Source organism: Pungitius pungitius, chromosome 9 (genome assembly GCF_949316345.1).
Source record: "Pungitius pungitius chromosome 9, fPunPun2.1, whole genome shotgun sequence".
Taxonomy (NCBI): Eukaryota; Metazoa; Chordata; class Actinopteri; order Perciformes; family Gasterosteidae; genus Pungitius; species Pungitius pungitius.
The window spans coordinates 2,911,203-2,933,851 of record NC_084908.1 but is presented as its reverse complement, the minus strand read 5'-3'; the positions used below and the strand labels follow the sequence as shown (position 1 = coordinate 2,933,851).

Here is a 22,649-nt window from a genome sequence, read left to right as displayed (position 1 = left end):
CTTTACTAGATGAAACAAAGTGATGCCGGCTCAGTCTTGTGGTTGCAGGCCTCCGCCATATATTTGGATAGGAACTAAAGGTGCGGATGTCAGTTAATCCGTACGTACGGTTTCTAGTGGCCAAGAAAGACTTGTTTTTATTTGAGGGTCTTTTTCTTGATTTATTTTCTTTTTTTTCTTCACCAAATAGTCAAAGAACCGATGAGTGAATCTCAATGAGCAACCGAACCAATGAGAGTACTAGATTTGAAAATCTGCTAAAATCTTAACCTAATCCTATCAGGTCAAGATTTGGCCAATTGACTTTTAAAATCCATATCATGACGTGTTGATAAAGACGTTCCCAGAGGTGTCGATGGGGACAGTCGGTCGGCCTGCAGCTCACCTGACGGCCTGCTGGCCAGATCCCGCCGTGTTGCAGATGACGAGGAGGACCTTGGTGGAGCCGCCCTGGTTGAGGTATTCTGAGGAGAGCGTGCCAGACGGAGGCAGCTTCGGACCGCCGGGTCCGGCCGTGGTGGTGTAGGGGGAGGAGGGGAGGCTGTGGTGATACCCTGTTCAGAACAGAGGAGGGCAGAGCTGTTTCATGAAAGCTGAAGAAGAAGAAGAAGAAGCAATAGACAAAACCAATCCAGAACTCGGCTGCATGAGTTGTGTGGGACAGAAAGCTCATTGAAATGACCTCACGTGCTTCCAAACTGTTGTCGGCAACCTGTAGCAATTCAATTCTAAGTCCTCCTTTCGGTTTACAAAGGAACGGGCACGTCTGGCTCTACCGTACATCTCAAGACATGCTGCCGGCTCTCTGGCCCTGTTCACACTGCCAACTCAAATCCGCTCTCCTGGCACATCCACGTTGCATCCAGACGGCAGAAAAACTCATTTTCACTGACGGGATCCAAAAGCCAATTTTGGCGTTCCTTGAAATGCGGTCGGATTGAGCCAGATGCTTCCCAGTCCTCCCGTTCTGCCGCTTGCCCCCTAACGCTGTAACACCGTGTACAGTGGACCGAGTCAGCGATGGAGGAAGCTGCCGTACATCGCCAGCTCCACAGCAAGGGCTCACAGTGAGATTGTTTCCGAGAGCGAATGCTCACCAACGAGGCCGCCCAAAATACAAAAGGTTGTATACGTCCAGTGTACTTGTACTCTAAAACACCCTTGGGTGCCAGAAGGAGAAATGAGTGAGCACTGATGTTTACACTGAAAACATTCACGTTGAATTGCCCTCTGACTCTTCTTGTTAACCCTGGAAGAGTTGTAAGGTTACATTTCCTTCCACACATGCACACGCGTGCATGCGCTGTGATTGGTCGTAGATAACAGCGGACATAAACTTTGACAATTATTAGAGGATTTAATTAAGCAATGGTGGTACGAACCCCGCTGTGCAATTAATGGCTGCCACTTTCCAACGCGACACATAAAACAAGCCTAAACACAGACACGGGAGAGCAAAGTGTGAATATATGTAAAGCTCATTAGGACACACACACACACAGAGACAAGTGTTGCGTGAAAGCATTTTTGTTTCATCAAACGTCTTCGTCGAACTGGAAGCTCGGTCAGTAAATGCAAAATAAAAATGTGAAAAAAGTAGTAATATAAGATTAAGAACATAAAAGGGCTGACTGTTAAAACAGGTTCAGATAATCAGGAAAAAGCCTTGCCTATCCCTCGGTGTGTAGCAGACAGGAGCAGCTCGATGCGACATGTCATGCATATCGGCTGGCCTTTGCACCACCAATTCGTCTCCTCGCACTGGGGGGGGGTCATATCACTTGCTCCTGGGGAGGCGATAGAGAGCTACAATATTCCGATATTCAGGAGAAGGGGAGCCGCCCTGAGAGGTTCAAAGACCGGGCCTCCGTGTGCCTTTTGATCTTTTTGTTTGTGGCAGAAATGAGAAGCCGCCTCAGATCTTCATCTCCCCCCCCCCCCCCCTCCTGCTTCGCTGTCAGGAGACACCTTCAGTAACATTAAATGCCAAAACAGAACCGTAAAAAAAAACTAAAAGCTGATGAAACTGCACGTTCAACGACAGTGTTTCCTAATGTAGAACACGGAATATTTTAGCTCATGCATTCTACTGCTCTATGTGTCCTACTGTCTGGACCTTGAGTCTGAAATAAAACATTTTTTAAAAAGTTTGATTACTTGCTGGTTTCAAAAACCACAAAGAAACATATTGTGCACGGCAAGGAGCGCGGTCTGATTCTCACCTCCTCCTCCTCCTCCCTCCCTTCCTCCAGGAGAGCAGGACCCCCCCCCCCACGGACTGAGAGAGGTGTTAGCTAGGTGAGACTGCGAGGTGAGAATAGGAGTTCTCCCGGGGCAAAAGGACATTTTTTTTTGAAAAAAGCCATTCTTAAAGGGATTAAATTAAAAGCACGTGAGAGGGAGAAAAGCGGCGTCTCGTGGTCGCATTGATCTAACGATCTGTTCAGTTTGGTTGGCGAGGTAATCCGTTTATGATCTGCCATCTTTAATTAAAACCATAAACACAAAGACTGAAGCGAGTGAAGACTTGAGATTGGACGTGGCGAGCGCGGCGGCGTTAATGCGAAAAGCTCAGCCCTGGAGAACGCAGCACGCAGCAACCGATTGCTAAATAGGTGTGGAACCAGTATGTTGGGTCACGAAGCCCAAAAATAAAATGAGACTTGAGACTTTTACAGACGTGGACAATTCACTTATTTCGTGTGTCTCATGACCGTTCCATTTATCATTGATAATCCAAACGATTTTGTAAGATTAAGGAAACCTGTTAAAATAAGTATGACTCATAGGTAACGTAGCTACTTAACTCTTAATTCTTACCCATTACCTGACTTCACTTCCTGGTTTGCCCCCCCCCCCCCCGTCACCATAACTACCAATAGAGCTCACTGACAAGCAACAGATGTAGACATGCGGCCTTGACAGGCGGATTACTCACACAGCCTTTGAGCTCATTGATAACCGCATCAGTTAGCGGGGAGCTCTTCATGCTCCCGTGTCTCTTTTCAGCCTTCGTGCTGCACCGGAGGCCAAAGCCGTCCTCCACGGATCTCGTCTGCGTTCGCTCATTACTGAGCTGTAAAGGAAACACGGAACCGAAGCTCAACGGCACCGCGAGGGACCAGGAGGAGGTTCAGCACCAAATGAGTGACCTCCGTCGGCTAAAAATACCAATCAGTGGTCAGGGGGCAGGCGTCCCACCACCAACGCTCGCGCTCACAGCGAGGCACCTGAGCTTCAATGTTTGGGAGGAACTGGAATGCACCTGATGCCGCCGCCCCCCCCTCTACATGCCGCCTCATCTTTCTTCTTCACCTTTTTCCTCCCCTGAGGTCACCGTTCGACTTGGCATTTCTTTCATCGTGTACAAGTGCTGCGAATTCGGATGTCTGTGAATAAATAAGCAATAGTAGACATGCTGCATTTCAGCTGCGTTGCAGAACCAAAGACAAGTCTGAACAAAGGTTCTAGATCCTTCTCTGCCACCGAGAAGACGGGCACAAAACACAAAAGGGCTCTCGGGTCAGCTGTAAAAAAACAAACACAGGCTTCCTCCAGCTTTCTCCCCGCCTCGCCGCCTGGTTCATTCAAACCCAATACAGCGCAGGTTCACCCCCCCCGAAAAGGCCCGCGGGCAGAGGAAGCTCCTGCTGTTGTCCTCCACGAGGCAGCTGAGCCGAGCGCCGCTGTGATTTCCCCCCCAGATGATCTGGGGACGCGTTCCAGAGGCGGAGAGACGTTCCCCTCAGGTTATTCTAAATGATGAAGTCCTACCGCAGGGGGGGGGGGGGGGGGGGGGGGGGGGGGCAAGCGTTCCCCTGTGAGTGTCCCTGGCACATTCTTGCTTCTCTGCACTGAGTTAGCTCCGGGCGAACGGTAATGGCCTTAATGGAGGCGCGCGCAGTGTGTGTGACCGGGTTCATTTGCACACGTGACGCATTTGTCCTTAGTGCCTTAGTGAAACACAACCCTAAAACGAGTGGTGAATGGTTGTGTGTGTAATCAAATAACTGCTTCCACAAATTCCCTACAATAACTTAAAAAAACACTGATGCCGTGGCTAAGCTTTCTAGGTATTCAATATATCTTTGACACACACACGCAGACACACACTTCACCTCTCTCTCTCTCTCTCTTTCCGTGCAGGCAGCGCCCACAATCCCACTCTGCTCAAATCTTGATTGACTTCCCCATTATCGGAAACCGTAACTGTTTAACTCCAAGGGCACCAAGTGAGGATCCCACAAAGTGGGCCAGCTTTGCCTCCTTGAGCTTCTATTCAGTGGGAAGTGAGTCTTTTTCTTTCATTCCGTGCAGCAATATGGAGCCTTTTGACTCCATTTAAGTGCAAATTGCCTGGATGCTACCGCGGCGCTGAGGACCTAATTGATTTTTTTCGAAGTGTTTTCCGACGTGAGACCTCCTGCCGCCGTTTCGTCTAAATGCTAAACTTCATTATTGCACCTGGGAGCTGCGGTGATTCAATAATCCCGGGGTGTGACGATGGGGGAACACCCTGCATGAGACAAAGCCTCCCCAGGATCACCGCAAACAAGAGCGCGACTGTTCATTTACTCCGAGTGAGCTAAACTTTTGTTGTCATGCTATTTGACGGACGAGCATTCGTTTGTCCATTTCAACGCTGAAGGTCAAAGCAATTAATCCTAAAATGAAAATGGCTGACCCTCTTAAAGTAACATCACACAAGTTTTGGGTGGGGGGGGGGTTTACAGGCTTTTCCCCACGGTTATCCATCATGGCAGCAGTGGGCTCCACTACACAAACAAACTCACATGGTAGAACGTATGAGCCAAAAGGTTGTTTAGTCAAACAACCCTCTTAACACAAACACACACACACACACACACACACACATCTGCCCTGTGCGTCTTTATGTAACTGTGTTATATATTTACAGTAACAACAGTTTATTGGCAAATTGAGGCCTCCTTAAGACTTGAGACTTAGAGTCTTGCATAATCTCAGTAACCATAGTAACATGTGTCCACTGCTTAAAACCAATATGGCAACTTGTAGTTTAGATTTTTCTTCATTAATTTGCCTCAATGGGTAACAACGGGGGGGTTTTATTCTGCGAGTTTGAAAAGTGGTGCGAAGCAGGATCGTGAGGCAGTTTCTCTACACTTGAAACATCCAAAGTAAATTCCACAGAGATATGGGTCAACACAAATATGCTCACTCCTTAAAATAGGTGTGTGTGTGTGTGTGTGTGTGTGTGTGCTCACAAAGGCGTCCACTCGAGGGCCATGTGTATATGCGACTCCCCAGTGTAACTCTAATGGATTCATTAGCCGTGTTTGCTTTTACTCCCGCGCGCGTCTTTTTGCGTGCGACTGCGGGTGAAATCAAACCGCATGTGACACTGTTTGTAACTGTGAGAAATGCCTCCCGTTGAGAAAGTGAAGAGTCTTCATATTTCATGTGCACTTTGAGCACGTGTGAATTATTGAAGGCATTCTTCTTCTGGGACAACCAACGACCAAAAAGCTGCATTGGACGAAGCTTAGGGAGCCGTCAATTAATGACCCCCACGATGAACATCAATCTGTTGAAGTAATCCCAGGGTAATAAAAGGACCTTCAGCTCTCCATTGCCTCTGAGGGGGCGGAGGGATACGTGGACTGAGAACACGAGCGGCAAAGTGAGTTAGGTGTCATTATACTGTCAATAATCATGTACGCATCAGACTGTGCGACACAACGCAAATCATCGATGGAGACAACCAAGAGTGGGCAGCCCAACAACATACCTAGGTACCTGGTGTCCAGCGTGAACTGGCATTTACCGCCACCAGTATTTTTTTCCAGCGGGTGACTCATCCAGGCAAAAGGTTGTTTGGAAGATTTTTGGAAATATATTTGTACACAATCAACCGAGCGCCTTTTATCCAAAGCTGTTGACCACTTTTCTGTTAAGCGCTTGCACTCGGCTGCACTGATTTCTGCTAACTAATGACACGTCTTCGTTTATACGTAATGTTTTTAATAAGTATTCATGTATTAATGTAAGAGGTTCAGCAGAAACACAAGCCAACCACTCTATGGCGATAGATAGATCATCCTGTAAAAGCAGATGTCCTTCAATCTCATCACAAAGCTCTTCTGTCGCTGTTTTCTTCATCAGCAAAATGAGAAAAAAAGGACGCGCGCGCCATCTTCACATCACCTCCCTCCAGATGGTTCTTACGAGCCAAAATCGGATAACTCCCCAGCACCCGTGACAAATTATTCATACGTAGGAGCTCATCCAGGTGAGACCGTACTCATACCTACTTACTCATTCAGGAGTGAATGTGTTTGGGTGAAATCATGCATGAAGAGAGCGAATAAAAAGGGAGTGATAAAAAGCCCAGTGCAGTCAGTGTGAATACGAGCCGATCAGAAGCACCGCAACAGTGTGGGAAATAAAATGAGGTAAAGGAGTCAGTGTGGGTCCATGTTTTTGATGAACAACCTGTTGCCATAGTTACCTGAGTGCGGCACGGAGCCTCCACGGCCGTGGGGGGGAGGGGCCTGGAAGGCGTAAATGACGTCGCTGTCGGTGATTGCGGTCAGGTCATCGTCATCTGAAAAGGAACGCTGGAAACCCGTGGAGTACAACTCGGAGAGGATGACCTGCAACCGACAGAGAGAAAAGGATATTAGGACACACATTCAAAGCAAAAACATTGGGAATGATATTAAGGAGACGTTTTGAGCCGTCGTAAAGGTTTTCATATATCTGTCAATATGAATCTTCAGGGTCCAGACAGCCAAAGACAACCATTTGGAATAAGTGAGGAGAGCAATGAAATTCACACTAATGAATATTTTGTACTTTTAACTAATTAAAGTGTAGGTGTAGGGCTTTTTTTCCATTTATTTATTTGGGTTTCAACATACTGAATTGTGAATGGATGGCAGATGTCTTGATAAATGATACTTAAGTACAGAATATGTGTGAAAGGGTTATTGTCACGGTCAAGTCAAACTGTTAAAAGATTACCGAGCCATGGGTTCAATTGACTTATAATGATATTTATTACTTATATAAGCTGTATATGATACGGTGACAGTCTTTGGCCAGAATGAATCAGTATGTGTTTTGATGTAAGCTTACAGGAATAAAAGCAGAACCTAAACAGGGGACAGAACTGTAAATGTTTGTAAATGAGTGTGGGGGATGCTGATTAATCACAATGTCCAGACACAGTCCTGAGAAGAGGTCTACTCCGTATGTGAAAAGGCCTCTGAGGGGCCGTCTCACCCTTTGAGCCGAAGGTAATTTCCTTATTGGGAAGCCAGTGAAGTGGCAAAAAGAATGGGATTTTACATTTAACCATATTATCTTTGCCAAACACCAAGTTTTGTTGACTTGTTTTGTTTCTCTCGATGTGTGCAGTCACTCCCTCTGCCTCGGGTTTAAGTAAACAATAACTATCTTAACATTAGCACGACTGACTACTTTGACGGAGGGAGAGCGGACGCTGTCTCTCGCTAGTTTGGCTTCTCTCGTGAGTGCTTTGTTCGGCATCCGGCTAACCATGTGACGTCATCTTGAAGTCAGCTGCAAAAAAAACTCTGAGTACTGTGAGTGTGCGCCTCCCTCATTCTCTAGAGTCTGGTGACCTCGCGTCATTTCTGTCCCAGTTCCACATCCCAAAACCTATTAAACCTTATTTCTGTACCTGGTCTCGGGGGATGTTGCCCTCCTGTGCCACCATGGCTCTCAGGCAGGACAGGGAACCCAAGAAGGGCACAGCCAGCCCCACCCGCAGGTACCTGTGACCCTTCGTACCGAATACCAGCGTCACACACATCGGCCTGTGGGGCAAATAAAACAGGGCGCCATAGGGAAGAAGGGTGAGGAGGTGGATTTGTGTGTGTAAGGGAAGGAGGGGCAGGAAGACAGAGAGGAAGATGAATGATACCGAGCAATGTGCTAAATTGTTTTGCAGTTCTGATTTTGCATGTTTACATTTATTAACAATTCCAAAACACACCCCGGCAACTCATTAACATTTTTGTCTGCAGACAAACACAAACACACACATATTGACACAAGCGTACTGTACAGAGATCCACACATCAACCATTAACCAGGACGCCGGGGGCAACATTCATGTCGTCAGTTTGTTCCAGAGACGTGCCGAGTCTGGATGTATTTCATCCGCTCGGCAAACCATTGGATAGAAGGAGACTCCGAGATGCGCCGTTGAGCCGATTCAGTTCTAATACGTTCTTCTGTTGTACAAAATCAATTGGTTTGTCTCTGACCTTTTGTTCAGACTGAACTATTTTACAACGTAAAACACCAAAGAGTATTGTTCCCCCCCCTTGTGTGTGACTAGGCAGGACGAGGATGGGGGTGAACAAACCCTGTCCTCCGGGGACCCGAGATTTGAAGACGATAGGCGTGTCATGGAGGGATGAGAGGACACGAAGGAGAGCTGGTGGCATCGAGGAGACGACAGAGCAAAGCTCACGCCTTCTCCTGTTTGCCATCGCGAGTTATTCAGGTGAGCGACGTGTTCTGTTTGCGTCGTTAGACGCTACGCGATGAGAGAGCGAGATGTGCAATGAAAGGGATGAAAGGTGTAGGATGACAAAGGTGTAGGATGACACTCGAGGGGAAGAGAAAATAGAGAGGGGGAGGGGGGGGTATTTTTGCAGTAAAGAGATTTTAATATATATATACATATATATATAGTTTTTATTAATCAAACCCCTTTCACCAACTATAAGGGAACCTATTCACATGATCTTTTCTGCATTCAAAAATGTAAAAACTGACCTTTTAGAAGAGCAGGGCACTTTTAAAGAAGCGCTTTACATTTTAAAAAAGGGAAATTGTTGCAGTAGAACCAGATCATCGTTTGCTCCATGCTTTCTTTAACCTTTTTCCTTCTACATTACTCCCTACTGCAATTTGTTTGTTTTGAGAAACATGCATGAATTGTGCTGCTACCAGCTGTGCATGGGTTAGATGAGGAGAAAACACTCGGGAGATACTGCCGTCCGACTCGTCTCTCAGCCACACCAGCATTATCTGCAGCACCCAGACCTCGATGCCCTGCTGCCAGCCAGACCCTGCTGAGTCTCTGGGGGCCCCCCGAGACCTATCAGGCATTCTGCTGGGACACTGCTGCAGCAGGACAATGCAACGAGGCCACTGTGTGTGTGTGTGTGTGTGTGTGTGTGCGTCTGGGCGGAGGGAGACCACACACAGTCAGAGAAATGGGGCTGTGGAAGTCACTGGTGCGGAGAGGAGGCTGATCTGCGACGTCTGTACGTTTGAAGATAGAGGGATTCACTGAACACTGAATGTAGGGAAATTGTGAGATTTGTTTCTCTCCTTTCTTATGCATGTCAGGCCAAAGGGGGCACACGGAGAGAAAAGAGAAAAGGGCAAACATGTGACTAAATCTACAATGTTGTGGTCACCCAAGATGACCCTCGTTACACTTATTTTTAAGGCCCTGTTTTAGTTATTCCAGATAAACCAAACACACGTCACCCGATCCTATACATACAGACTGAAAACCCAAAGCCACACAATTTACACTATAATCAATTGAGATATATATATATATATATATATATATATATATATATATAATTCTGTGTTATACATCACCTGGTTTGTCGTAGGGGAATGGGCAGGGAAATGCATGAAAATGGGTCAAAGGTGTTGCTCTGCTTAAGGCAATGAGGGCACGTCAGCGAAGACCTGAAAAACAAAACAACAAACAAAAGGAGCAATTTTAATGTTCTTGTTCTATGTGCACTCTGGCTTCTGCTCAGTCCTGAAATAAACATTACATAGTTTACACGTTTTTCTCCAAATCGGATCAATTTGCCAAATCCAGCCACAAGGATCACATTCAAGAGTGGAAAAGGAATCTCTTTTCACTTTATACGTCTCGTAGCTTTTTCAACAGCGTTGGACAGATGGATCGACAGATATCGCCCATCCCTGCATGGCAAATCTTCACGTCGCCTGTTAAGTCTTATGAGAATTTTCTCGCATGCACTGTGGTGAATACTGAGCACAGAATCAGGCCATCTGGACTCAATCTGCTGTCGAGGGAAGTGCAGCAAAGCGACATAGGGGGCATGCTGTAATATTTTGCACCGAAAGTGTAGTTGGGCATTTAAGACACTGCTGATGCTGCAGCTACTGCAACAAAAAAAAGGGGGCTCTATCTGCAAGGACACACCGAGCTGTCGGGGAAAAGAAGATAAATATGGAGAGAGAAGAAAGCTAAGAGGAAAGGTGAAGGATGAAAGGTGGGTGGGATATTTAAAGGCACCCGGGGTAGCGAAGTGAAACTGTTAAAGCTGAAAGGAACAAAGACGATTTTGACTAAAAGCAGGGGTTGCATGCGGCGGAGGTGGGGATGGCGGAGGAAGCTGAAGAGCAGAGCCAGAGATGAGGAGGAAGACAACAAGGTGCGGCTCTCTGTGGGAGCAGACGCAAAATGAACACACGGCTGGCAGCAGCACAGACCAGTTAAAAAAAGACTGAAAAGATAAATAAAAAAAAGCCACAGACGGGAACCGTCAAGGTCTTGGAGCCGACACACGTGGACGTGATCAGAGGAAAACATTGCTAAAAAAAAAAAGTTAGCGTGTGTGGAAATCGTCGTCACATTCGGTGCTCTGTGCCGTATTGCAATTCTCCAAGCTACATTGGCGCTGCCTCCAGGCTTTCGTCACAAAGAACACTGAGCCCCTTTCGCTCTTTTTAAAATTGGTATAGTACACTTTGAACGGACCTTGTCATTTTAGGGGAGGGTGTGCATGCCATTTTCTCGACTGGATGCAGTGTACTAATTTAATTTCTATTTCTAATTTTAAAAAAGCAAAATACTCCGTGCTGGTAGGTGGATTTTGAAATGAGCACAAATGATTCACTTGTCCCTTAAGACACAAATGTGAGCCCAAGAATAACGAGGTATTTTCTTTTTTTGCGGTGAGTGTTATTGGCTTTGTCCTGTTAGCTACCCGGGTGCCCTTAAGCGCTTATGTGTTTGATAAAGAGCCAAGCAGCAATCTGTGTATCCTTGTCTCTAAAGGTTTTTACTGCCTACTACCAGGAGTCCCTCCAAGGGTAGTGTGCTGGCAACAGGCAGTGGAAGCAGTCTCACACTGCAATAGTGTGTAAATAGGAAGGAAATGCAATGAAATGTAGCTATGACTGCAATTCCTGGTGTGTGTGTGTGTGTGTGTGTGATGCCTCTGCTTTTATCTTTACGCACCTTCAGCGACGCCAGACTTCAAATACGCTGTAGTTAAATCCGACAGTAATCTAGACCTGTCGAGGTGAAAACACCATGTTCAGTTTGTTCTTGAATCACATAATCCCCTCATAGTGGCGGAGTATAATCCTTTTACACACGTGAGATGGTGTAATGCAACGTGGTGGCTGTGTGTGCGCCTTACGCTGCACTCGTTCAGCCGACATTGAAGCAACGAGTCCAACCAGTTTGCATTTGGCAAATTTGACAGACATGGTAAAGTAGCTTCATCAAAGGGAAACCAATTATCCTCTAGAGGATAATAAATGCAGATCCACGAGTTATTTTTGTTGAAATCAAATATTAAATAATTCACATTGTCTTTTGTCCTTTGTCCTTTTTGTTTTTAGCAACCAGTTAAGACACAAGAAGGTGGATCTATAAAGTTGAAGTACAACCCAACAAAGAACAATACACAGGTTAAAATCCTCATCATCATCATCTATTGTGAACTGGATTCACACTGTCAAAAGGTCAAAGATATGTATATTAGAAGTGGATGTAGTAGCAGCACCAACCTGTCAATCACAAGGTAGCATCCCGGGATTCATGGTCTAATTTACTCCAAAAGGATCATCATTTACTAAATGAACATCATGCTGTATTAAAGAAGAGAGTTGAAACTAGATATTGGGACCATAAACTCATGTTTACAGTGTTGAGGTAATAAAACAAGTCAAATAAGCTGGCCTGTAGTGAGAATGCAAGTTAAGACACCTCAGCGTCGGCTCCATTTTTTAAACCTTGAGGTCTCAGACTGAGTTCAGTACAAGTGTGGTTATTGCTAATAAGACGCTGAATGTGAAACTTTACATCCGACCTCTGTGATGCTACAAAGACATTCACACAGTATCTCGATAACTATGTTGCTCAATAATTGTTTGACCAGATCGTGAAGGAGAATCATTCTAATGTTGCTGCATACATGTAATGCTCTCTAACACAGACAGAGTGGGTGTGTGTGTGTGTGTGTGTGTGTGCGTAAGTGTGCTGCCATATGCTCGTTTCGTCCCTGCGCTCCCTCACTATCTTCTATGTCAGTTGAGCGGCTTCCAAGCTTGGCGAGATGCGCACTTTGTACAAACGTACAAACACGCGCCGGAGCAGCTCTGGCAGAGAATATGAGATACGTACACCAGCAAGTTTCAGGTGTCAAACCTTAAAATACCTTTCGTTGGGACCCAAACACCTGGAGCTTCTGCCCCCCCCCGTGCCAAATGGGTCAGGCCGTAGTGACACACGCGCGGCATACATTGTTGTGTGATCTATTAGTAATGGCGTCGGGGATGAGCGGATGTCGTGGTGCAGGGTTTCCTGGGAATACAACGTCGTTGACGGTCCACAGAAGAAGTAAAAAAAAAAAAAAAGAAAAGAAATCTTTTTAAAACACTCCCACTTAAAAGGTGTTATTATTAGCAGATCTGTGTTGGTGTTTCTGCAAGTTAAAAGTCAGCGTGAAACTGCAGCCGTGTGTGCTGAAACTGCAGTTAGCAGTTAAAACTAAAAACTGGGACTAAATAACAGCGTAACAATGACTTGGTGAATGCCAGGGCATGAGCAGGGTTTCATTCTGGCTGCTTATTTCTCATTTATTAGCGAAATGAACCGTTGAAGCCTGGATGCCGGACACATCACCAGCAGCAAACATCACTCTGCTCTATTTGTTCTCAATAGACAAAAAGGTCAAGAATATCACGCTTCGATCTACTGTAGTTCCAATAATCAAAGAGTTCTTCACGGCATGAAGGATGGACAGCCAAGCTTTGTGCAGAGCACGTAGTCTCATCCCTTTTCAAGTCGTGCAGATTACACGCGATGATTCTAAAAACGCTGAATGAAACGGGACCTCCAGCCGCAGCACAGTTAGAGCTGCATGATATATCACAGTTGCCTAAAGGTCACCGTCCTCCAGGGAGAGAGAGAGAGAGAGAGAGAGAGAGAGAGAGAGAGAGTTCATCCTCTTTTGTACGCCTGTCAGTCAGGTGTCACTGGCTGCTGATTGGAGGACAGCCATCTCTCTCTCTAGGACAGTGCGAGTGGTTGATGTCTTCACCTCGTCCTCAGCATCAGGGCGCGGTTGGGTATTGTCTGTGTACAGTCAGATCCTCGTTAAAACACTAAATACATGAAGGACGGCATCTCTCAGTCAAAGCCAAGTCACTGAGTGTCTAAAGATCTTCCAGATGTTATTTTCTGTCCCGTTTGTTAAAATTGGGCAGTTCTGGTATTCTGTATACAGGGTTTACACTTTTATGTGCATTCCATGCGACGGATAAGAAATAAATAGTCTAGTTCCTGGACATTTCCGTTTCCTTTTTTCTCACACTCATTCTTTCTCTCACACGTGCACACATGCACACACACACATGCACACACACACACACACACATAGCACTGGGTTTCACAGGTGATTTTAAGGCAGGTTTCCACATTGGAAAAGTATTGATGTGTTTTAATGAGCTGAGAATCTGGAGGACTGAGCTTCAACATACACAGCTTGGGTCTCAGAGAGGAAAAGTTTGTGAATACAGACTCTTGAATATAGTCAGTTCCACAAGTTAATAGGATTCATATTGACTGGTACCACACACAAACACGCCACTGGAGAAGTTTCTTTTTACCTACTGCTTCAGTTGATTTAATGCACTATTGAATATTGAGAAAATGAAACTTTTTTGTTCCAAGTCTTTTTCAAGGGGCATGGTGTTAATTTAGTCAATTAAGGATGTAATTAAGCAGTATTGCTTTAGGGCGGGGCCGAATTCTGATTGACGGGTCGCTACCACGTCATTGTCTGTGTGTCTGGCAACTTTGACCCTTTGATGGGTCTTTTTTATCATTTCAAAACGGTTTTCTCATATTCCGGGTTTGGTTGTACTGAGCTTTTGTTTCACTTCTGTCGGCAAAGAGCGACATTCTTCTACTCGATGCTTGATCCACGGACGAAACCAACGGGTGAGGTCAAGAAGACGACAACTTCCTCGCAATCTATGGTTCAACAACAGGTCCTTTTGAAGATTAGAGCTTTAGCTCCGAAGCGCTGAGGCTTCTAAGGAGGCGAGGCGAGTGAGAGAAGATGATTGACAGGTATCACAGTTTCTGTATACAAGACGCTGCATCACACATCAACTGCTTAGCGCTCTGGGCTCAACCTTTCAGCGACTGGGAGGAACAATGTGTGTTGTGTATTTTTCAAAAATCAAATCACACAAATTGCAAATGTGTAATAACCCAAACGCTTTCACAGCCCAAATAAAAGCCACTTTGATAAATATATATATATATATTAAAAGACTAACCATCATCAACTAACTTGTTTTGTCAAAACGGAGATGGAGGCCGGGGCTTTCCGCCCGTCTCCCAGGCCATTAAAAATAGATGCCACAAAGTGAGAGCGACAGACAGCGGAGGCAAGGAGGAAAGATTGGAACAAAGGCTCATTCAAACGCCGCGCGACTCGAGCGCCGGCAGCCCTGAGAGAGCCCGACACAGCCTCGGCCTCTAATCGCAAACATTTATTCAGATCAGACGACTCCTCTGAGGAGCGTCTCTGTGAGATATAAAAAGAGTCAGGAAGGAAGAAGAGAGGGATCAGACAAGTGATGGATGCAGAGAGAGAGAGAGAGAGAGAGAGAGAGAGAGAGAGAAGAGGGGAGGGAAGGCCAGGCGAAAGAGACGGAGAGACAGACGGAGACAGACGAGAGCCGGGAAACAAAGAAAACAACAACAACAACAACAACAAACAACCACAGTGAGAGGGAGCGATTGCGCTGCTGTTGAAGTGCGTTTAGAGTCAGAGTGACTCCGACTCTGCAGAAAAATGACCCAAAGTAAAGACGAGGAGGTTTACATGAAGGTGCCCCCCCCCACACTCCGGCTCGGGCTGAGACGGGCTAACTGCGAGGATCAAACAAATGCATGAAACGGTATATTTAGTCTGATGAAACCCACAGTGGGGAAAACAAATTCTAAATGGTTATTTATTAAGCGCGAGTGAGTCACCGGGGAAGAGGCTGCCGCAGAGTTCGGGACATAATCAACACACAATTAGGAGCGTAACGTGTGTTGTTGACGTGTTCTGTGGCGCGGTGGCCAGCGCTTCGTCAAGGCGTCGGACTGAGAAAGTGATCCAAGTAATGAATTTCTTTTCTATTTGAAAGCGAGTGGAGGCCGTTAACAGATGGAGGAGCAATTGTTGTGAGGAAATGAAAACTGGGGGATCCTGTTGCTTCATATGTACATTCAGTACATCCAAGTGACAGGGGGTCGCTTAATGTTAACAATGTGGGAGAGTCTAGTGTTTTGTCTGCTGTCCCCTGGCAGGTTATTATATGAAATAACGTTTCAGGTGACCCGAGTTATCCTGCTCACTGGAGGAGATTCAAGTAGCTATGGTGATTTTTACAAACTTGCTTTGTGGAACCAAAAAAGCCTGATTCATGTCATCTTACCCTGAAAATGATCCGGCTAACTCAGTCCGACAAGTACGAGGAACGGGGCCCGGTCGGACATTTCCACATTGAAACACGCCTTTGCATGATGAACTTCAGTTGAGACCAAACACTAAATTGCTTACACACAGGTAAGTGAACTTTGGGCAACAACTTCCCATTATTGTTGTTGTTGTTGATGCAGTTGTGAATTATTCACGTGAGCAATTTGTGGTTTTATTCATAAAAAGTCAGAAAATTAAGAAAAGCGCTCAAGGTGGCCTGTAAAAATTGCTTTTTTAAATTCATTTTTAGTTGACTTTGATACTACATTTGATGAAAGAAATATAAAAACACCAGCAGGAAATTGAGAATATTTGGCTTTTGCTTGAAAAATTGACTGAAATTAATCAAATATAAAACCAGCTTTATAGGATTAAAGCAGCAAAGCAAACAAGATCAGAAGATTAGTATAAATAAGTAATAAAAATTAAACGAAAATCCACAATAACTGAACCTGGGGTTCCTCTCCTTCAAACACCGGGGGGGGGGGGGGGGGGGAGCAGTCGTGACTGAAGCAGCTGCACAGAGCAGCCAGGGCGTCCCCCATAGAGTGGGAGGGGTTCTCCATTAGTGATGATCGCTTTGGCATCAACCTCCTGGTTGCCACCACTTCCACACACCTTCCACCCAGGGGACTCAAAATTATCCAACCTGGCGCTGCTCGCTAAAAGTCAACCTCCATCCAAATAATTTCCGACACCCTGCAGATATCAGCAATTAGCACTGAGCTAAAGTTCATTAAACTTTCCACTGCTATAGCATATTTAGAAAGCTTTAGAAATCACAACATTAAAGCCGACCATTTACTGCCTATTCGCATGATTTAAGTCATTGTTATTGTCCTGGAATCAAGTCCCGAGCGAAAGCAGGAGGCGCCGAAAAGGTTCCTGAAAGGTCTCGAGTCAACTCCCTCATGGAGTGGATGTAAAAGCAAAAAACCAGAAGAATGCCGTGAATCCTACACAACGTTCTGACCTGATTTTACCGATTTCCTGTTAATGGTATGCACGGCACTCTGTTAGTATAAACACACACTCAGGACATTAGATCAAGTGGCCGGGGGGGGAAAGCCTGCTGCAGAATTGATCACGATTTTCTACAAGCGAAACTTTGCACCCGGGCTGCCCAGAAGAACCCGTCTGGCGAGGCTTCAGTGAGGAATGTGAGCGCCGTGTTGCTCATGGCAACAGCACAAAGCCTTCCGTCCCGGCTCTCGTCCGTCAGAAGAACAGTTCATTTCTCCGGCAGAAGAGGAGACGACGACAATGACGACACGGGCTGTCAGGCATTCCTCGAACTCCCGTTCGTTATTTGCTGCGATCCCACTCTGATGTTGCATTATGCCTCTGAGGGAGAAATTCCGAGACTTCCAAAACGGATGCAAAATGTGCAACAAACAAACTTTAAATTTAAAGTGACACCCAATAATGTGCTTGTATTTAAGACAATGAACAAATAAATCAACTGTAGCATCTGCGAAAAACGAGGACACATGCATGAGACCAAAGTCAGAGAATAAACAAACATGAAATCGTTATTGTGGTGGCGGGCGCGGTTTCAGCTCGGCTGCAGGTGTGGGAGAGAGGGGGAGTGGCTCGGGGAACAGTGCCTTGGTGAGAACGCCTTGCAATCAGCTGGCGGTAATGGACGTGTGTGTGTGTGTGTGTGTGTCCTCTCCTCCCTATTTGAACAGTGAGGCGAGCGAGCCGGCGCGTTATTCTGCGAACGGGAAAAATAAAAACCCATTTGAACTCTGCACCCTGTTGTCAGGTTCCTTTGCCCGGAGCCAGAACAACCCACACCGTACAGTTATGTATAGTAAATGATGATTTTGTAAGCTTACGAATAGAGTGTATAGATGCATGTGTGTAGTCCACATTAGAGTGCCGATGCCCTGCTTAGTCTTAAACCAATCAGAAGAGATCACCTCGTTTAATAAACCACAGCTTGGAGACTTCAAGACCGGATGGAAAAGTCAGCGAAGCTACAGATCAGACTTCTTTCGTTCCTAAAGGTGAGAGAAACGAAGTAAAAACCCAAATGTTTAATCCGCGGGGGAGGCTGCTGCTCACCTGTACTGAGCCTGGAAGTGTTCCTGGACAAAACTGTGTCGATCTCGAGGCTGCCGCGGGCCGGGTGAGCCGGGGCTGGAAGAGCCCTCCGAGGACCTGGGTCCCTGCGGACGAGGAGACGGGAGAGTGAGACAAACGATCGCTTAAGTCTTGCCGGCAGATTCATGAATACACAACACGGACTCCACAATGCTATTAAATAGGAATAAGAACACGGGTTTCCTGCAAGCCGCAGTAAATGAATCAAGGCTGCAGGGGGAGAAGCCCGTCCGTCTGTTTTACAAACCGAGGCCAACCAAGGTTAATGGGCCTGTTGGCGAAGTCCCCATCGGGTGTCACATGTGTCACCGGCAAATGAAGCTTTCCTTGTAGCACATGGTTATGGCCAAAGTCTCCCCATCGGAAGCAATGAGCAGCGGAGCATTAAAGCTTCAACCAGACTTGACTGCACATATGGAAAAAAAAGTTTGCTAACAGAATAAGTCAATCTCTTTTACTTTGACTGCATTGCTGACAATATACAGTACAAACATTTTTTTTTCAATAAGCTATGAGAAGACAACAAACAGACACACATTTTTGGGGGCAAAATATTTTTTCTGGAAAACTGACTGGATTCTGCTCCGATCGACTCGCCGCCCCCCCCTCCCCCATTGGCCGGTTATGTCGCTGTGTTCATCCACCCCACCTTCGAGCACAGTCTGCGAAATATTGTCTCACGGGAAACCGCAGAATTGGGGCGGGCTGACCTGAGACACAAATATCGTTAACCATCGAATGTCCCAGTGGCATGTTCTTTACTGCAGACGTTACGACATGTTTAGTTTGGAATAAAGCACAGCTGTTACTTACGCTGACAATTCAGTCTGCTGATGCAATGCATAGCATCAGCTATGATGCAATGATGGTTATGATTCCTGTTGGTTAAAAATGACCTTGTGAACAGTTTGCCTGCGAGAGCACCGGGTCGAAGACGTCCTCTCGCATCTCAAGTTGCCAACAAACATTGAGAAATGAACCCCCAGAGTCCCGTCTGTCGCCCCTCGAACAGCCATTTAGAGATGACCTGGGTAAAAACTTTACTGTCCACAATGTGGAAAATTGTCTTCACCACCACCACCATCATCACCATCATCACCATCATGAGTTACACATCAGCGGCGAGAAACGGTATGACGACTATGCAGCTTCCACTGTTGTTCAAACTAAATCCAATCACGGTTTCATTCGCTTTGAACAATGAAATCTTCTCCCAGGACGACTCTTTACTAGAATATGTGATGAAGAATGCATCACTTCTTGACGCGTCTAGGTGTATGGTGGAAGCAGAATGGGGGCAACAAAAAAAAAAAAAAAACGGGAACAAAGCGATGTGCGAGTTGAGCGGAGGGCGGCGCCTCCATCCATCAGGGTGCAGGAGGGGGGGGGGGGGGGGGCGTTGGCCGCTACCTGGGGAAGTCGACTTCGCCCGAACGAAGAGAGACAATTACCCCCAAAGTGCAACCTGGAGACACACAGCTCATGAATGTCGCAGTTACGTCTTCCTTTTTTTTTAAAATCTCAGGGCATCATGTTTGACCCAAGTGATGCGTCCGTTTGCCTGTGCATGGCTTTGTGTCACCACAGGGCCCATTAAACATGGCGGGGTGGCCTAACGCTTGTTTGTGAATCACAGGACAAGTCGTGACCAATTTTTTTTGCTTTCTTTCTCTCCGTCTCATCTCTGGAGGACAACGCAGAACGATCCTCAGACCCACAAGAGGCGGACTCGGTTACAAGCATCGCCATGGCAACCCTGGCCTCATTACCCTCAATCAACATATTGGAACCTTTTTTTTCATCACAACAACAGTGTGGCCCAAAAAGAGAGTCCAGTGACATGTACGAATGAACTAAGTCCACTATAGTTTCTTAACTAGTATTCATTGAGCAAAAAAAATAGAAAAGTTTGAAAAGTATTGTGACAATTTTGCTCATAAAAGCACAAGGAAAAATGCAGTGTGTTCTCAATACTTGTGAGATATCCATCACTTCCTGCACGTTTGTGCGTGGTGTGTTTGGATACCGAGCCTCCCGCCGCCGAGCCACTGACTGCCGTCACCATTTATTTTTTTTTTTTTGCGTTTTCACTCATACACATTTAATTTCTGCCGAGGACACAAAGTGCTAAGAAGGGAAGTTGTTTGTGATGGAGAGCAGAGGGAACATGAGTGGGAGACAAAGACCGGCTTGCGATACTTAATTCTCTATGCATAATTGATCCGAACTAGGGCTTTTCACCGCACCACGTGGGGCGGGGGGGAGGGGGGGGGGGTCATCGACCTCCAAGGCAGGTCTGAGTGACGGCTCCGTACGGTGAGAGATGGAGAAGACACTGAACATCTAGCAAAGACGCTACATGTGCGCTTTAAAGGAAATAGCCACGTGGGAGCTACGCACGGTTTAAACACAGCGAGAGAGAGAGACTCACTGCGGCTCTCCAGTTAGCACCCAGGGAACGGCGAATGCCCCTGCATAAATGGGGCAATCACAAGCGAGCACTAATATTCAGCGGCACTAAGCTGTTCAATCGTCACACTGTGTGTCTCCTGAAAGAAAACAACAACCTCCCAACAGATCTAGGCCACATTCAGCCGCTTCCTGTTGCTCAGGGACTAAATTACCGGCAGCATCTCGGCGCCCCCCACTCCCCCCCCCCCCCCCCCCCCCCGGCGCTGTAATTGATTTCTTAAGGCTTACTTTGACTGTCATAGCTCAGCGTGCTCCAGCTGAAGAGCCCGTATTTGCTTTTTGCTCCGTTAATGACTTCAGTGATAAAACTGTCTCTTTCAGAAAAAAAACGGAGTAGAGGAATGAGTGGGCATAAAAAGACCGAGGAGGAGAAATATTGAAGGGCTAAAAATAAAAAGGCTTTTTTTTCTTTTCCTACTAGAGCCAGAGATCTCTTCTGCTCAGGCTTTTGCGTTTAGAGATGGTTTTATGTGTTGCTTTTGATTCCTTACAGCCGATCTCAGCAGAACGAGCTGATCTAAACGGCGGGTACGAGCCAAACCCTGGAGGTCTCGCTGCAATGGGTTCGACGGGCCTCGGACATGCGTCCCGTTAAGAAAAAAAACGGAACTTTTTGTCACGATCATCGTTGGTGACTTTGGCCCATTGAGCCTCTTTCCATTATTACGATTGTTAGGCATTTCATTTGTATTCATTATGCCTTTTGTGTGTTTTAGTTTTCCTCTTTCATTAAACCTGTGGACGACGGACCACTGTCCTCAGACTCGTGATGTCAGGATGGAATTTGTCTAAGTGTCAAGGTGTTTTACAGCACATACTCCAAGGGTGTGATTTAACACACAACCTGTTTGAGTCAATTTTAGACCTAGAAAGAACCATAGAAATACTGCTGGGTGGAGGATAACTAAGCGCTGGGTTCCAGTGATTTCTTTTAACAGCTGTGTTACTCCAACACCAACCGACCGGAACACACCCGCTGGCGTGCGCGTGCGGCGAGCGCTCTATGCGCACAACTGAGCAACTGAGACCAAGAGGAGATCGTTCCTCTGGCTGTGTTTGGGGACCCTGCAGCAGCAGCATCGCGTCCATCATCTCATCCCGCCTGTCGGTCTGTTCCTACAGCAGGACAATATCCCACCACGTGCACGGCGTCTCCTCCGCATTCACAGCGTGAGACAGGATGAAGGACCCCGGTGTAGTGGGCAGTCTTGATGGGGATCCCCCCCTCCTCCAGCGCCCCCCCGCTGATCACCCGTGGCGCGCATTCATGTGAGACGGCACAGAGGCGCTCCGCAACAGTGCCGGGGAGTGAGTGGGAGTTTGTTTCAAAGTGTGTGTGTGTGTGTGTGTGTGGAAAGGGGAGGGGAAGAGGGTTTTATTTTCACTGTAACAACGGGAAAGAGTGGGTGAGCAAAATGCCGACACCCTGATTTGACTATAAATCAGGATACAGTGTTTTCACTATAGCAACCACTGAGGCGCTGGAAGGTGGATGGGAACAACGTAACAAAATGGCCACACACACACACACATACATTATTATGTCGTGGTCCCAAGTCATATTTTGAATTCTAGTGTGTGCTGAAGTAGCACATGACACCACAATTAAGCTTTGTTTGAAAGCGAGAGCATGAGACCAGGTACTAATACGCTAAAAAATCTCTTTGCCGTCAACAGCGATGCAGCCTTTGAGCTTGTTGAGCTTAAGTAATGATTTCCCTCAAGGCAATTTTGAGGATTGAAACAATGCATCTGCCCTTATTTTGAGTGATAAGAATTTGAAGTTTGGTTGGATCACAAAAGAAAATGAACGCTACAGCATCCCTACTCTGTGTTGAGGTAAAGTACCTTTTGTATTCCCATATTGAGCTGGTTGCACCACCATGTTTCTTTAGAAGCTGCAGTTTGCACTTAATTTATTAAGATGAAAAACAAGGAGGAAAGAAGCTGAGTCAGTTATTGTCTTAAACCACATTTTTAAATCTAATCAACTGAAAGCGACTTAACACGTTCACACACACACACACACACACACACACACACACACACACACACACACACACACACACACACACACACACACACACACACACACACACACACACACACACACACACACACACACACACACACACACACACACACACACACACAGTAACATATTAACTTGCATGGGCCGACGCACTCTCGCTCCCTTTCTGTTTCGCTTTCCGTGCACTCAAGCAGGCTCATAGAAGTTCAGATTTTGCTCTGATCAAATGAACTTTGCCCTGT

At 46.3% G+C, this 22,649-nt stretch overlaps 1 protein-coding gene across 1 annotated transcript in view; it reads right to left on the bottom strand.

Annotated features, from left to right (window-relative positions):
• Positions 1-22,649, bottom strand: part of usp43a (ubiquitin specific peptidase 43a) — a 62,313-nt gene that overhangs the window by 24,988 nt on the left and 14,676 nt on the right. Inside the window, exons 3-7 of the mRNA XM_037472694.2 lie at positions 17,865-17,968; positions 9,637-9,729; positions 7,688-7,823; positions 6,491-6,635; positions 386-554 (exon numbers count right to left, since the gene is read on the bottom strand). Of these exons, the coding sequence (XP_037328591.2) occupies positions 386-554; positions 6,491-6,635; positions 7,688-7,823; positions 9,637-9,729; positions 17,865-17,968 (647 nt within the window). The remainder of the gene's footprint in view (positions 1-385; positions 555-6,490; positions 6,636-7,687; positions 7,824-9,636; positions 9,730-17,864; positions 17,969-22,649) is intronic.